Source organism: Crassostrea angulata, chromosome 10, assembly GCF_025612915.1.
Source record: "Crassostrea angulata isolate pt1a10 chromosome 10, ASM2561291v2, whole genome shotgun sequence".
Lineage (NCBI taxonomy): Eukaryota > Metazoa > Mollusca > Bivalvia > Ostreida > Ostreidae > Magallana > Magallana angulata.
Window position 1 is genome coordinate 18,673,572 of NC_069120.1, and position 17,171 is coordinate 18,690,742.

Here is a 17,171-nt window from a genome sequence, read left to right on the forward strand (position 1 = left end):
ATTTAACAGTGTTCGAAACTATTAACATAGTAAGCAAGGCGTGCATACTAAAGCACAATAAAGTCAAAGCAGAGACATAAATAACATTTATGTTATTTATGTCTCTGGTCAAAATTAAGAAAAAAATAGTAATATAAAATTCTGTATTGCAGTATATTGTTTTGCTTTAGTTAATATGGATACCCTCGTATCAATAGGTATGATATTATATGGTTACATTGAAATAAATGTTAAAACAGGCTTGGCCACTGTGACTTTAGGGACAATTTTTCCTGAGAGAAAAAGTGCGTATGTGAGTATTTTTTTTGGGGGGGGGGGGGGGGACATGCGTGATATGAAAAAACAACACTTTATACTTAATTATTATTATTTTGATTAATTTTTTTTTTGGGGGGGGGCGGGGGGTAAATTGTATTTTAGGGCCAATCCAATAGGCGTGCGCTTGTTGCATTTCAGTCAATAATGCTTTTGTCTATTACAATTTTCACACAACTAGACTCAATGGCCCTCTCTTACCCTTTTTTATATACATATACAATGATTCAATTCAATGGTTTATTGACATCACCATGTTGGCATACAGTCAAAATGAAATCAAATGACAGACAAAAGAAAATAATAACATAAAGGCTACAGCATGCAAGACAGTTTTATACAATACTTCATAGTCCCTGGAACTGTTTTCTCTGCATAAAACATTTATCCAAGAAGATACATAGGCGTTTTGTAGTATTATAATCACATGGATTAACAATTTCTTTTATGGGATCAATACCAGAGTACAATTTATTATTGAAAATATTACAATAATGAAATCGAAGATTGTCATACACAGGACAGTAAAGTACAAAATGTTTTTCATATTCGACTCATAATTTACAAGCATATAGTATAAACGTTTTCCTTTGGGATAATTGGTTTACAATATCTACCTGTTTCAATGAATAGTGAATGTGCACATATTCTTAATCTTGTTATAGCTGGGATCTTTCATGCTTTTTCAAGAAAAACTTTAAGTAAGCTTGCAACTTGTACTCGTTAGTATTAATAGTTTACTGTACAAATGAAGTTTTCCTGAGTTAGAAGATGAGATTTTGATATTCTAATGATATTCTAATATATAATGATTATGCTTATTTTTTCTGATGTTTGATAATTTTTTTTAAAACTTTTATATATTTATTTATATTTTGGAATTTTGGGCTTTGAATTCATCAACAGTAAAAGTATAATGGCATATAATGTAATTGTGCTTAGAAAACAATCAATTTATTTACCGAGTTAGAAAACGACGAAAGCTCATTTGAAGCGGGCCGTTTTGGCAGAATAGTATTGAAATGAACATTATATCCAAATTAGATTCGGTTTTTCTCGTCAGCTGCACACATTTTTTTTACTTAAGTTAGTAATATTTAAAAATCATCATATCTATACTTGGGTTCATTGTTTGAACAATGACGAAGTCTGTTTTCGACCAATTCAAGATATTATCAAATACACAGCATGACTTGCGTTGAGCGTAAAATTCAATAAGACCCCCGGTAATGAAGATAGAAACACAATCTATACAGCAGCAGCGAGTCATTAAAAATCATTATTTCGACGGGTATGTATGACGTACACTCAGTGCGTATTCTAGTGTAAACGTCCGGTGTCATAATGAAGAATAATGACCCCCGCAGAATAATGACCTGGAAAAGAAAAAAAAAAGACCAAGGGGTTATTTTTCTTCATGTTAAACATGAAGAAAAATGACAGTTCTGTTCATTTATTCGCTCAAAACCATTTCAAACATATGGTACATGAGGACAAGAGTAACATTAAAATATACATATAAATTGGTTAGAGGTAAACATATATAAATACTAGATACGATCTCGTTACGAGTAACGAGTAGGTCTTCCGTTCAATTTTTAAACGATAAGATTAAAATATCAATGAAGTTTCTGAACCCCCTCCCCCCCCCCCTCCTCAACCACTCCCTTTCAGATAATGCATACGATTGTCAATATCCCTTGAAATGCTTAACAAAGAGTTTTACTTTTTCACAAACAGCACATTAAATGTTTAAGATTTTAGTCCCCTAAAATTCCTAATTACGTCATCAATTGGTTTGGAAATGAGTTTAACAAACTGATATTGTTATGATCAACAACTTTGTTTCTGTAAAACATTACAAAATCTTTGTTTTTAAGGTTGTGAAAAAGATTTTACGAGTGTCTTGGCCCCTAATGTAAGGGGCCAGCCCCTTTTTCCTGAGTTCATTCAAAAGGTCTCACAAATACTAACAAGTTTTGTTCTTACACGTATCTAAAATTGTTGTTCATTTTTTAGATACAGATGATTGCATATTTTAGGGGCCAATCCTCTAGATCCTTAATGGGGACATACATTGGTGTTTTGATTGATGGAATCGATTAGAATTATCAATGCAAGCATTTTCTCTTCTACAAAGCTTAACAAAATATGTCTCCTTCTCTAGATATATTGCGTCAAAATTTAAGTACTTTGGCTCCTAAAAATCCCTAATTACGTAATAAATGGGCATGACAATGATTTTACTCGATAGATATTGTTACGGTCAACAACTTTTCTTCTATAATGCATTACAAAATCTTTATCGTATTTAAGTTATTTGTATTAGAGTTTACAAGTGTCTTGGTCCCTAAAAAAAGGGCCAGCCTCTTTTTGTTGAATTTGTTGGAAAGAACTTTTAATTATCTACCACTTTTGTTATATATATGTTAACAAAATATTAACTGATAAAAAGATACAGATCAAAGCGTATGAAAATTGTGATTCAAAATTCGTATCCAATTTTCGAGCCCAGGCGAGCTCCTAAACTTTGCGCCACTGGCATAAAAAAACTGCATTGTGCACAACTTCAATCTATGGTCTACCTATCCTGAAAATTTTATATTCATATCTCTGATAGTCTCTGAGTTTATGTCTGCACAAAATTGGTCGTAAAAATTTACAAAAACGGCCGTAAATCGGAACCGGAAGTGACGATTTCAAAATTTCAAAAAACTTCTAGAATTATGACCACTGGCAATCATCTGTGAAAAAATGGTCGAAATCGGCCGAATAGTTTTCGAGATATCGCGTGCACAAAATTTTGGGAAAAAAATAATAATAATAAGAAACAGTACGAAAACTATAAGGTCTTCCGTTGGAAACGGAAGACCTTAATAAGGGTTATAGAGTTAGGAAAAGTTATACAAAATGAACCTCATGGAGGACAGACTACCTCGTATATCTTTGTTATATATATACACAATTTTCTCAACAATTTCATGTTACATGTTGTCATAAGATACGAAAATTTTTGCACATTTTGTCTAGCCAAAAATTTTTTGTCTATAAACTTGTTCCGGACTTGTGATATTGCATCACATTCTAAAATTTAATGAAATTCATCGGCTATACGATTTGTGTTACAGAGAGGACAAAATCTTTCATTTAATGAGATACCCCCATATTCCCAGTTCAACTGGTAGATGATGATTTGAAGTACGAAATTTACCAAGAATTTTTCTGAATTTCAGGGGTAAAATATCTAAATATTTTTCATATCCAAAATTTGTTTTAAAAATTCTAAATATAACTCCTTTTAATGAATTATTTATATCAGCATGCCACTTTTGAATAAATTGATCTTGTAATCTCTGTTTAACTGCCGTTGAAACCCATTTTTGGTTAACAATATTTCAAAACTGACTATGCCAAACATTTGATAAACCACATGAGTTAAAAACATGAAATCAATCCAAGGGATTAATTTCTAGTGCTAATACTAGCATTAATGCTAGTATTAGCACTAGAAATTAATTTACACTAGTATGATACAATTCTAGTAAATACAATTACAGATAAAGGAAAACGACCTGTTTCTCCGTAAACCATATTGTTTGGAGTACTACTTTTAAAACATAAAATGTGCTTTAAAAACTTTAAGTGCACACGTTCAATACTATCAAGTTTTTCAACACCCCATACTTTGCAACCATATAGCAATACAGGTACAACCATTTTATCAAAGAGTTCTAACTGACATGTAACTGGTAGATTAAATTGTCTAATTTTTCTAATGACACCATACATTGCCTTTTGTGCTAGGTCACATAAATGTTTTTTGGCTTTTAAAAAAGAGCCAGCTCTTTAGAATATAATGCCAAAGTTCTTAAATTCTTTAACAATTTCTAAAACTCTGTTGTTAGAATAAAAAAAAACTCTTTTACACATTCGTCCTTTGGAAAAAAAATAATACTTTTGTTTTATCTATATTAACATTTAATTTCCACTCTTTACAATAACATTCAAACTCATTCAGTGCGTTCTGCAAATCACCGCCAGATTCCGCCAAGATAACAGTATCGTCTGCATAAAGAAGTACAAGCAGTTTTATGTATATACATAATTCATTTTCTATTGATGTGGTAAAACTTTGCAGACCAGCAATATTATTTTCAACAAGATAATTTTCTAAATCATTTATGTACAATGAAAACAAAAATGGTGACAAATTTTCTCCTTGGCGGACTCCAACATTACAAGAAAAAAAAGTCGGATATCGTGCCATTCATCTTGATGAATGATTTAGTACCTTTATACATATTTGTAATATATTTAAAACATTTACCATTGATACCATAATTTAAGAGCTTGCACCATAAACCATTTCTCCAAACTGTGTCAAATGCCTGTTTAAAATCTATAAAAGCACATAACATTTTTTTCTTACACTTCATCAACGTATTGGATAAAAATTGTAAAGTAAGAATGTGGTCTAAAGTAGAAAAACCTTTCCTGAAACCCGCTTGGTTATTATGGATCAGTTCTACCTCTTCCGAATACAATTCTAAACGCTTACTTAAAATGGACGTAAATTATTTACCCAAACTGCTTAGTAACGTAATAGGTCGGTAGTTTTTCGGAGAAGTGTGATCACCCTTGTTCTTATATATAGGTTTAATAATACCAACTAGCCATTCCTCTAGTACCAGCCCACTATCAAATACAACATTAAAAAACAACTTATAAATTGGTAGGAATGTATTCAAAGTAGAGGCAATATGCTCATTAACAATATTATCATAGCCGGGGGCTTTACCATTTTTAAGTTTCTTTACAGCGTCGGTTATTTCTGACTAATTAATTTCGCAGTTCAGTAATTCGTTAGAGCTTCCATCGACCTGAGGTTCGTGAAGAGTATCGCTATCAGAGGACAGACTACCTTCATTGATACTTTTAAAGAAATCAAACATATCTTTGATATTTACCGGGCTCTTATAATCCCTCTTTGAAGAGTTCAGGATATTCCAAAAATCTTTTGTATTTGTTGATCGCAACTGCATAAGTTTACGGGTTAGTCTACGCATAAGTTTACGGGACACCCGTAGAAAAATGACGCTGTAAACAAGAACAGAAATTGGTTACCCCGTTTCCAAGATACGACTTTGAGATTACTTGAATTTTCACTCTATTCAACTGATTTTGATGTTATAAACACCGAACTTGTAAATAAATTGCTGTATATAGTTTTTCATATCCGTAGCACTCACAAAACACTCTTACATTGCCACACATTGATTGTTAACAGTTACGTCACTTCTCTCGTGGACATATGGCGGTTAATGAAGCAAATAAAGAAAAACAAATTCATACACAATGAGGATATTGTGTGATAACAATAATCATGAAAGAATAGTTGTTGTAATAATAAAATAACCAATATTCATTGGTGAATGAATTGTCAATCGAAGAATGATACATGTATATATTTTTATGGGAAAAGACTAAGGAGGCAGGTAACGTAGGAATATGAATACTTCTTATCTACATTTCTGGGGGAAAGTGATTTTTAAAAATCATTTTACATACATTTTGTTTTCTTCTACGTAATACATGAACATCGATATTCTAAACATTTGTTGTAATGTTGTATTTGAGATCATGAATAGATTTTATTCTGTTAGAGCAAATGTGTGAAGAGTACCTGACTATAGTAAATCTTAAATAGATAATACACTGATCAATTATAATAAGAAGATATTGTTTCTAAAAGCGTTGATAAGAGGTTCGGGTTCATATTAGGGTTTATATCCCCATTGATTTTGATCACACGATCTTTACTGCATCAAAAGTTGTCAATGCTCATACAAACTATTGATGCATTAATCATCTTGATATTAATTAAAGTATGCCGATGATAAAGTAAAACATATTTTCTGTTCGAGTACTCTCTGTACTTTGACGCTTGTCCTTATTGGCCGTTAACTTCTACTGGCGTAATGGCTGCTATTAGTGCCTGCTAATTTCAGCTTGCTTATAATGCCTAACAGTGGAGTAAAATTTTCATAATTTTGGTTTCATCATTAATTCTGGGTGATGAACTTGCATACCCAGTAGTTTGTAGTTGGGGAAAATCGTCAATGCAAGTATAATTCATGAACAATATCGAGTCTACTCTTTCATCGCCAATAAACAGAATTTTGTTTTATAGTGTCTTGAATTTTGAAATAATTTTAATGTGTTGTCACTCGTAATAATGAGATACATTTGGTGTTCCGATGGGGCCACTTCGACCTTCGCACTTTCGCCTTTTGGGCGAAGATGCGGGAGTGCGAAGTTGCGATGGCAAAGGTGCGACGGCGACGGAGCGAAAGTGCGAAGATGCGAAGCGCGAAGATATGACGGCTAAAGTGCGAAGTTGCGGAAGCGAAGAAGCGATTCTACTATCGCTTCTTCGCCTTCGCAACTTCGCACTCTCGCCTTCGCATCTTCGCGCTTTCGCCTTTTTATAACTGCGGAGCTCTCTATCGTTTAAAGGGTTCCGAGGCATATTTTGGAAATCTTATCGTATAAAATTAATAAAATTTAATTATCCAGGGGGGGGGGGGGTAGGGTCCGGACCCCCTCTCCTCTTTTACTGCGGGAAAGAAGATGGGGGAACAAGATAGCGCAAATGCCCATTTTGTTTTGTCGAAAAAAACAATTTCAAATTAATTTTTTCCTACCAAATATACTATATGATGTTAAATTACAAGTTTACAAAAGCACGATTTCTAACTATATTCAGTTTTGAATATTTTAACAAACGATAAGAAAAAAGATGAATTCTAAAATTTAGGTGGTATCGAACCCTACAACCTAAAAACCCTAGCTCTATAATGTTACCTAATGTCTGGTGCTCTAACCACTGAGCCATTTCAGTCACAACAAACTTCATTGTTAAATGTTAAATGCAACTTCAAACACGAATTTACGGACTTGTAGTATTTCTCTAAAACGTCCAATTTTTGGGATACAAAATGACATTTTTAAAGTACATGTATAGTGGGTCATCTCTCCACGTTTTTGTTGATTGAAATCGGGTTGATTTCTTTTAAACCTCATATAGACTATGACAAAAATATGGAGCCCAGACCCACTCTATAAAAGAAAAGGCATTGTAGTTCTAAAAATTACACTATTTGGAGGTTTTGACACGCATACGCCAATTTAAATCAATCTACTTTAAATATTTAAAGGTTATAAATCGATGTTATGGTAAATATACATTGTTTTTAGTAATTGAGAAAGAAATTATGAGATTTGTTCCTATTTTGATTTTATAGTACATGTATCTTATCCATACTCATATGGGCAGTTTGCACGCCTTATTCACACATCTTCAAAAAAGAAGATGGGGGAATAAGATGGCGCAAATGCCCATTCGGTTTAGTAGTGAAATACAATTTTGAATTTATTTTTTCCCAATTAAATCTATACAAATACATTATAAAACGAGTTTGCAAAAGCACAATTTCTAACTATATTCAGTTTTTAATATATATATATATATATATATATATATATATATTATAACACAAAAGATAAGAAAAAAAATATTTCCATAATTTTTAGTGGTATCGAACCCATAACATAAAAACCCTAGATATGTAAGGTTGGCTTATGTCATGTACTCTAACCACTGAGCCATTTCAGACACAACAATGTAGACTGTTTAAATATTATCTGTGACTTGGACCACGACTTTACGGACTTGTATTATTTTTTTTTAATACGTTTAGTTGTTAGGATACAAAATTATATTTTTAATGTATAGTGGGTCATCTCTCCACGTTTTTGTTGATTAAAATCGGTTTGTTTTCCAATAGACCTTATTTAGACTAAGAGAAAAATATGGAGCACAGACCCACTCTATAAAAGAAAATGCCCTGAAGTTCTAAAAAATGACAGTATTTGCAGGTTTGATTCGTAAACGCCTGTTTGAGTTAACATATTCCAAGTATTGAAAAAGTTTATAGGTTAAAAATCAATGATATGTAAAATGTATATTGTTTTAAATGATTTTTAAAAAAAAATATCAGATTTATTGATATTTTAATTTTTCAGTAGCTTGTCCGACCGTGTATGGGCATTTTACACGCCTTATCCACCCATCTTCTTTGATAATTTCTTCGCGACTAAATAACACGGCGAGGCAAGATGTATATCAAAACAGGTGAGACCTCAACAGCGAAATGCTTTAAACTGTTAACGTCATCCGATGCTCAGCATCGTTTTTGAAAGTGGGGGGGGGGGGCCAGACTCATCCAAAAAATCTTGACAAGCAAAAAAAAAAAAAAAAAAAAAAAAAAAAAAAAAAAAAAAGGGAAAATGCTATGTTTCCCAAAATCTTCAAAATCCTAATCCGTGGAGGGGGGGGGGGGGGGGGGGGGCTGGCTTACTATATAACTTCAATTTCACTACTCATTTCCTTATTTTCATATCAATTTTTTACATACTCCCAAAAAAGTGGGGGGGCCAACTCAATGATAATTCCATTTTTTATATGTAAATTTCAAAAAATTTGTTGCTGCGAGAAAAAGTGGGGGGGCCAGGCCCCCCCTGGCCCCCCCTGATGCTACGTGCCTGAAATTATCTGGAATTTTTTTCTTCGTATCATAAATCTGCCTTTAACAAGACACAATTACTATTAGTACTCTCTTCAAGTGTTAATATTACAACTAGTGTTACAACGAACTGGTTGGTTTAGTGGTTCCACGTACGGAAACCTACTACACAGAGGTAAAGGGGTTTGAGCAACCGATGCACCGATAATTCCGGACTTTTTTTTCTTATTTGATCTCAACTTGTATATTTATTCCATTATATCCATCGTGGAAAAAATTGCAATAACTTCGTAATATATATGGATGGCATCAGAAAATTTCTTTCTAATTTTCTTTTCATTTATAAAGTTTGAAGGATAGATAACATTTTTATAATGAAAAAATCTTTTGAGGCTGAGGATCGGAGTGCCTTTTAAAATGCCTGCAGCTATTTATTTATTTAATTATTTTTTTTTTGATTTTTTTTTATCTTAATGACAAGTTTTGTCAAGCGGTGCAATGTGCTACGTCGAAAATTTTCAGTCTTTACGTCGTTGCTCAGACCTTAGAGATTAATTGATTTGCTTAACCGACCGCGCCTTCTAGCGGCCAAAAATTACTTGAAATCTATTTATTTTCTAGATTATTATGAATTACTGTTGTATGTAGGGAGAGGAACTCATAAGTTGCGAGAACTTGTTTTCAGTTCTTTTGATTTACACAATAAAATATATTCAAAACAAACAAAAGTTGTACATATGAAATAAAAAGCGACATGCTTCGTTTTGATGAGCGCGATAAAAGTTAACCGACCCTTTAACATTCATTCCATGTTTATAATAATAATCTAACCATGATTAGATCTATAAAATGATATTTCATGAAAATATTCATAAATGTAAATGTAAAACTATAAATATATAAACTTTTTGATAACAATTGATATTACATGTATGTAAAAGAGAGGAAATGCCACAGAGGGGGATTTTTACTACAAGGTAAAATGTTAATGAGCTTTGAAAATAATTTATTTTCATAAAAATTCAACAACAAATAACAATAAAGAATATAAATAGAATTTAACATGTACATGTTCCATGCGAATTCGTAACTTCGAATAAACATACACACACACAAATGTTCTCCGCCAAAAATTGTAGCAATTCATTTGCCTTCAACAGCTCATGGATAGTGTGGAGAGCATAATTACACCGACATTGCAAATATCTCAGACCAACCAGTCATCATCAACTAACTGATTACGTATATGCGTTCATTTATACATGTATACCCTCTCCCCCCGTTTACTTTTATTTCATTCATTCCATGTCAATTTATGTAAATCATACAAATAACACTACTTTACAAAGATGCATTTCCAGACACTTGTCAAAGATGATGTGCGACATATACAATTTAAGATACATTTACCCCCATCCCCACATCCCCCATCCCAGATGTACATATCGAGAATTCGTGACCGCACAATATCATTGGAAATATCTTATTCGCATCCACACTCTTCAGCTACCATGTCTTTATGATGTTTTACAAGGAACTGGTCTTTTTCTGTGTACAATATGCTGAGGGGACTCAGCTTTTGGGGTACACAACATGGCAAGGGAACTTTGCCTTTAGCCGACTCTCGCATCAAACTCTGCATCACGGCGTGGTTCGTCACAGCTTTTTGCTGGGCGATAGCGGGTACACATATCCCTTTACAAACTTTGGCGTTGTAAGTTTTGGGGAAAACAATGTACTGCCCCCAACCAAGGCGACTAAAACTAACATGCATGTTGGACAAATGGCAGTTTTTTCTTCGACGACGGGGGGTAGATCGCCTGCTTCTTGAATGGCTTTCACTATCATCTTTGGATACATTGCTTATGTCAGACAGTTTTGTTAGATGGGCTTTGTCATTTGTAAAGAGAACTAGAATGGCATCTTCCTCGGTCTCGGGGACAATTTTTTGTTTGATTTCAACAAAGAGTTCTTTATTTTCTTTCGACATCCAAGGTCTGATTAATAAGGTTAAGTCATGTTTATTTGTGACGGGTTGCACACCTCTTTTAATAGTTTTATTCATTCTCTTTATGCCAATCTCTAGCCATCTTCTGTGAGTTGTAGTTGCATTAAATCGAAGTTCCATATGTTGCACCGATTCTTCCGATCCAAGAACTGGAATCTTGAAAATCATTCCATTGTAGTTAACTAGAAAAAAAAAGAAAATGTAATTATACGCATTGCGTCAACCGATTTTTATAGATTTTGGTATTAGGCACCATCTAAAATTTAGATATTTCAGAATTGTTTTATGCCAAAATATGTAAACTCTTGTTTGATTAAGTTAGATCTTTGATAACAATGTCAGCTGTTCTAAGGAAGAAACCATACAAAGGTTTGAAAATGCACTAATTGAGACAAAAATTAAATTTTTTTGCCATGGTATTAATTCTAACAAAACCTTTCCCGGTAATTAATTATTGCGATCATATTAATTCATGAGCGTTATTATAGAATTTGTCGCCAAGACTGTGTATTTAAGGTCAAATGTAAGGGATTATTGGACAATTGTAAGGCATCGCGCCAGCTTTGACACCGATTAATAGGATTACCATTTCAGGCTATATGATCTCCAAAGTGTACACAAATCACACGATTACGGTGGAATTGATGACAAGGAAAGCATCAAGGCGTCGATTGGACAGGTCAAAGATTACAAAGTTCACTGAAAACCGTAAACTGAGTTTACTGATATGGGCAAATAAGAGGATTATATAAGGAAGGGTGAATAAGAGCTGTCGCTCGCACTGTCTGATATACGTGCGAAAGTCTTATATTCGCAGACACTTTAATAGCTCACTGTAGGATTTGACATTTATTTAATTGTCTGTATTTTTCTTTACTATTAATCTCTTTCGATAATCATTAAATTGATCAATATTTCAATGAGAAAAAAAAATGAAGTTATACTAATATGGTCATTATGATTGCGACAATACAATATCACGATTTGAAATCGTATGAACCTTAAATTGCTTAATTTTTTTCCCCTTTTTTAAAAATGAATATTCGAGTTTTAAAGGAAAAAAGTATACAGGAATGATTACAAAAATCATTTATAAACAATGTCATATATTAATGAAATTTTTTAATATTGGGTAGTTTAAGTTAGATACAATTATATTTTTAAAATCAAAAATATATCGCATCTTATTTTGGTTTCTTGCAAAATTATCATTTAAATGAAATTCATTTCCACCTTCCATGCGATTTTTTTTGTGTCTGGAATATATGCCAATGCTTACTATTTGTACACGAATGTTCTTTCAGTTATGGGGAATATAATACAAGAAAATTATATTTTTAAGGTGAAACATTATACACTTTTCCCACAATAAGCGACAATTGTAAAAAAAAAAAAAAAAGGTCGATCAATAAGAAAATCTCACGCTCGTTTTTTGTTTTTTTTTTTGTTTATTAGTTTTTCCCAGAACAAAATACGCTTTTCACAACCTCTTATTCGGCCAAAAAAGTAGGTTGTCTTACTTTTATAAATAAAAAAGAATATACTAAGTGGTCGTCTTGTGGTCTTAAAGCTTTCACGTAATAGTGTCATTCAGCCTTTTTCCGATATCTAATATTTTAAGAACTTTTTTATAGACTCTCTCTCTCTCTCTCTCTCTCTCTCTCTCTCTCTCTCTCTCTCTCAATAAATGCATTTTTTAAAAGTAATTTCAACTCTGCATTATTTTACACAAATTATATTCATTTCTGTTACGTAATTATCATACTTTTTTTTTTTTTTTTTTTACTTTTTTATGATTATCGTGCAAATTATTATAATCATGTTTAAATTCAGGACAAAGCGTGTTATCTTACAGTTCGCTATCTCTACTACAACTGTTGCGTAGAATCAGTTGCATTTGTTAAAAAAGTCTATACCTTTCAGTGCTTTTTAATGCTTTAAAAAATAAAACTTGAAATTATGATGTATATACCCCATATGTAAAGTTAATATTGATATTTAAAAAACCCAAATTTCGTCCGTTTAAGTTCAAGAATTTTCTTGTCGTTTGTACAAAAGGTCTTAAAGACTGTGTCCGACAACGTCAATTGCAAATATTATAAAGTTTTATGATGTTCACGCGCGGACTTAGAGGTAGCCATGGTACTCACCCTTTGGGGCAATGCTCCGTATAGTGTTGACTTCGTCAAGTTTGGCCTTTTCAATTGTCTGGGCAGCTTCCGACAAAGAGTGTCCGTCTAACAAATTTTGATAAAAAGTCAGTATATATTTGTTGGAACTTCCAATGGATGAAATCGCCGTTTCTTTTTGCTCATCAGAGGGAAATGGTCTTGCAGACGACAAAAGTGCAACGTGAGGGGAAAGTTCCTCTGGTAACCGAGCTCTAAGAACTGCAGCGGTCCCAAAGTGAAAAAGTAGGATGGAATATAACAGACAAATCTGTCCAGCCATGATGAAAAAGTTCCGAATCTAGCACACCCGGTTTCGCTTCAGATAAAATTTAAGGTGGGTGAAAGGAGTTAGGGGGAATTACTGAGGATTAGAAGCGTTCCTCAATCGCCGTAGCTATCTGTGTCAGCCTGATCCTGGGTCCCTCAATTTAATCCCAACTGATCCAGCCCTGTTGTTGTTACCATTAAAACGGGAGGAAATTTTTATAATAGTTGCATCGATGTTGAATACGCTTAAGCTATCAAGTTAAAAGCTGTAAGTAGACTTGCTTTATATAAGGTGGACTGGTAAGTTATACGATACAGCCACCTGATTGGCTCATTGTCAGCGATGGCTTAAGAGTTTATGAAAATCTGTACCATTTACAGAGGCAGCATTTAAACAGGTAAAATAAGGTTATTTTTTTCCTGAATTCGAACTTTGTTTTTATTATAATCCATTTTTTGAAATATCAAAACCAGAATCAAATGAAAATAAATTGGGTTAAAAAATAAAATAATTAACAAATTTAAATGCATTTTTATCATTTTTATTTATTTATTTTTATTCGAAAAGTACTTTTCCTTGCGATTTTCATTTCTTTATGTTGATTTTAACTTCTTGTATATGTACATTTGCGTCGAATTTATAATCAGTCTAGTATCCCTTTCATTTTACTAATTTAATCTCATACAAACACAATTTTCAATAGAAATCATATGCAATAGAAAATATTAATAAAATCATTATTTAAAAACCAACTGTGTGTATAGGTTTTAGGTATCAGCTACTGTTGATTTACAACTACCACTTAAAAAAAAATGAAGTGGCCATTTTCAGTTTTTGAGAGTTTGGATCTTACTATTAAATACACTATTTTATATTTAAACTGTTTAACACTAACAGCAGTTCCCAAGCACAAATAAAACATGTTTAATTGTGAACCGCGTCGTAGAAATGCATTCCAAAGACCCCCCCCCCCCAAAAAAAAAAAATATCTTTTTGTTTGTGAAAATGATTAAAATGCGAAGAAACACGATGTATTGTATTTTACCAATATATTTGACTTTTATAGAATCATTATTTAAACATATATTTTCATAATAATTCTCGTTCTCTCTCTCTCTCTCTCTCTCTCTCTCAGTTTAGATCTCTCAGATATCAGTTTAGACTTTATTAGAATACAAATTAAAATCTACCCCTTATTTGTTTTTTTTAGGGGGGGGGGTCTTTTTAGCAAATTATGATTTTGTATTCACAAAATTGTATTTTTGAAAAAGTTTGGCGTTTAACCTACGGGTCACGTGAAAATCTTTAGTGTGCGACTTAAAAAGTTGGTTTTACTATTTTTGTAACGCGAATATAAAAAAAAATATATACATAAAAGTCACACTGATAACTTCCGTCGCAATTTGTTAAATTCGATTTTGTTCAGTTTCATTTTTATGCTGCAAAAAAAAAAAAATCAAAAAAAATCCCATAAACTTGGATGTCATAAATTACAAAGACGTGTATCTCTATATTCGGAGGGAGAAAGGGTATCAAATACAGACTTTGATGACGTACAGCAAAGCCTGTTTGTACTGTAAAAAAAAACATTCCAAGAAAACCGAAATTATTCATGTTTTGTTTGTTTGTTTCTTTTTAAAATAGAGTGGAAGTATTAAGATTATTTGAAACTAAATAATTGAATAGAAACATTTTTTAACATTTATTGTTCAAATATATAAACATAAATAACATTTGAGAAGCATTTTAAGTGGGAAATACTCTATCTAGTTATCACGCTAAATTTATCCCAAATTATGTAAGTTAAAAAAACTGTAGATTAATTCCATTTTTTCCTATTTTTTGATGTTAAAATAAGAATCTATCTTTTTTTTTTAAATCCTTAATATAATTTGTGTGTGAAACATGGAAAGCCGTTTTAAGGATTTAAATGGATTAATAACATTATCTGGATTAATATTGATCTTTTAATGATCCAATTAAGCAATCCGTTACTCAAACTGTGTATATGTTTAACACGGTGTCAATGGTGGCGGTAAGTTGTCTGCCCCTAACACCATTGTAATGAGAACATACGTGTAAATACATATATACATAATTATAGTCTGCCAATAAGTAAAATCGCTTGGGTTGTAAAAAAAAGGATGTGGATATGATTGCAATTTTTTTTATTATACACGCTACTACATGTTGAGTCAATAGTTTGGCTTCTAAACAGTTCGCTTATAATTATACAAAATATCATTTACTAATGATCAGGTAGGCCTAACGACGAAAAGTGACCCCTGTAAGATATTAATCGAGGTTAACGAATGGAATTCCTTACCTTTGGATATCAGAGATTCAAGTTCGTTATCTTTATTTAAAAACAAAATTTCCAAATCTCTAGCAGTAGCTCCACCTTATTTCAGTTATGGGAAAAGACGTACTAATATTTTACACACAAGACTCCGTCAAAATTGTGCGCTAAACATGGATCTGTATAGATGCAATATTATATCAAGCCCTCTTTGTTCATGTGGGAAGATTGAAGACGCCAATCACTTCTTTTTCTCTTGTCCTAAGTATGCTACTGTTAGGGAAGAATTTTTTAATAAATTTCTTAGATTTGGCAAAATTCATATCCTTTCTTTGCGGAGACGACTCACTCAGCGTGGATGAAAATAAATACATTTTTTCAATTGTTCAAATTTATATTCAAGGTACTGGTAGATTTGAATAATCACAAATCTGAGTATTTTTGTTGATAACATTTTGCTTATTTTTATTTATTTATCTCGTTCATCCTTGCATACATATAACATTAATAGTAGATAACATTAACTTTCTTACTACATTTATCAAATATCTACGTACTGATGTAATTAATCACTGTATAAGTACTGAGACGCATCTGCAATGATATTGTATTTGTTGTTTAACATGTAGGGAGAGGGCGAATTAAGTTTTTATAACTTGTGACCAATCCCATTGCAATATATAATGCAATAAAATATGTTCAAATCAAATCAAATTAATCGAGGGTAATTTATCTACGTAGAAAAATGTCCCACTCGGTTGTGGAATACTTGGATTACATCGGTCAATCATGGCCATAGGGTCATTTTTTTTCCCACGCGGGTTGTAGAAAAAGACCCCCTAGAATTTTGACTATATTGTATTACCTATTCTAAGTTTACTGTTTTAGGCCATAGGGTCATTTTTTTCTCCACGCGGGTTGTAGAAAAAGACCCCCTAGAATTTTGACTATATTGTATTACATATTCCAAGTTTACTGTTTTAGGTTCAATATATTTTTCTTTAGGGTGTATACAGGGAACTATGATCCTTGGGGAAAGGACTATATATGCACTGCCTGATGTCCAATCTTTGTATGGAACCATTTGCATATTAAAAAATACTAGAATTTGTTAAATTAAAAAAGATACTTAAGTTATAGGAAATATCTTTTTTCTCCCGTATCAGCTTGCTCGAATAACCAGTTGATTAGGCTTTTATGATCACCCGTTATTGTTTGTCTTTATTATTTTAGCCTGTCTTTTATTTTTTTCAAATTAAAACAGAAAAAGACATATAATCACGTTCATTAAACTACCCTTAATCAAAAGAGTTCCACTAATCTTACATCCTCGCAGCAGAAAAAAAGATGTAAGAATATTTACAATGGATAATCAAAATAGTTGCGAATCTAGAAAAAAGAAATTTAAAAGGTTGAAGGAGTAGGCGGGAATAAATGATAATATGACGTATGTTTACATTGTCAAACTACGACTGAATATAGAAAGGATATCAATTAAAAGAATAAAAAAAATCGCACTTATTGT

The 17,171-nt window shown here is 32.3% G+C and overlaps 1 protein-coding gene across 1 annotated transcript; it reads right to left on the bottom strand.

The window, feature by feature from the left end:
• Positions 1-9,891: 9,891 nt before the first annotated feature.
• Positions 9,892-13,587, bottom strand: LOC128167335 (nodal homolog). Its single transcript, XM_052832997.1, has 2 exons — positions 13,059-13,587; positions 9,892-11,090 (listed from the first exon to the last, which is right to left on the bottom strand). Exons 1-2 carry the CDS (start codon positions 13,357-13,359, stop codon positions 10,384-10,386), a joined length of 1,008 nt encoding a protein of 335 aa, XP_052688957.1. The 5' UTR covers positions 13,360-13,587; the 3' UTR covers positions 9,892-10,383.
• Between the last annotated feature and the right edge of the window lie 3,584 nt (positions 13,588-17,171).

What these genes read in the sequence shown, in the direction of transcription:
- LOC128167335 (XM_052832997.1), bottom strand. Translation starts at nt 13,359, where the DNA reads ATGGCTGGACAGATTTGTCTGTTATATTCCATCCTACTTTTTCACTTT. An exon ending in ACGGAGCATTGCCCCAAAGG is followed by an intron (nt 11,091 to 13,058) that starts GTGAGTACCATG and finishes TTTTTTTTCTAG; the next exon opens with TTAACTACAATGGAATGATT.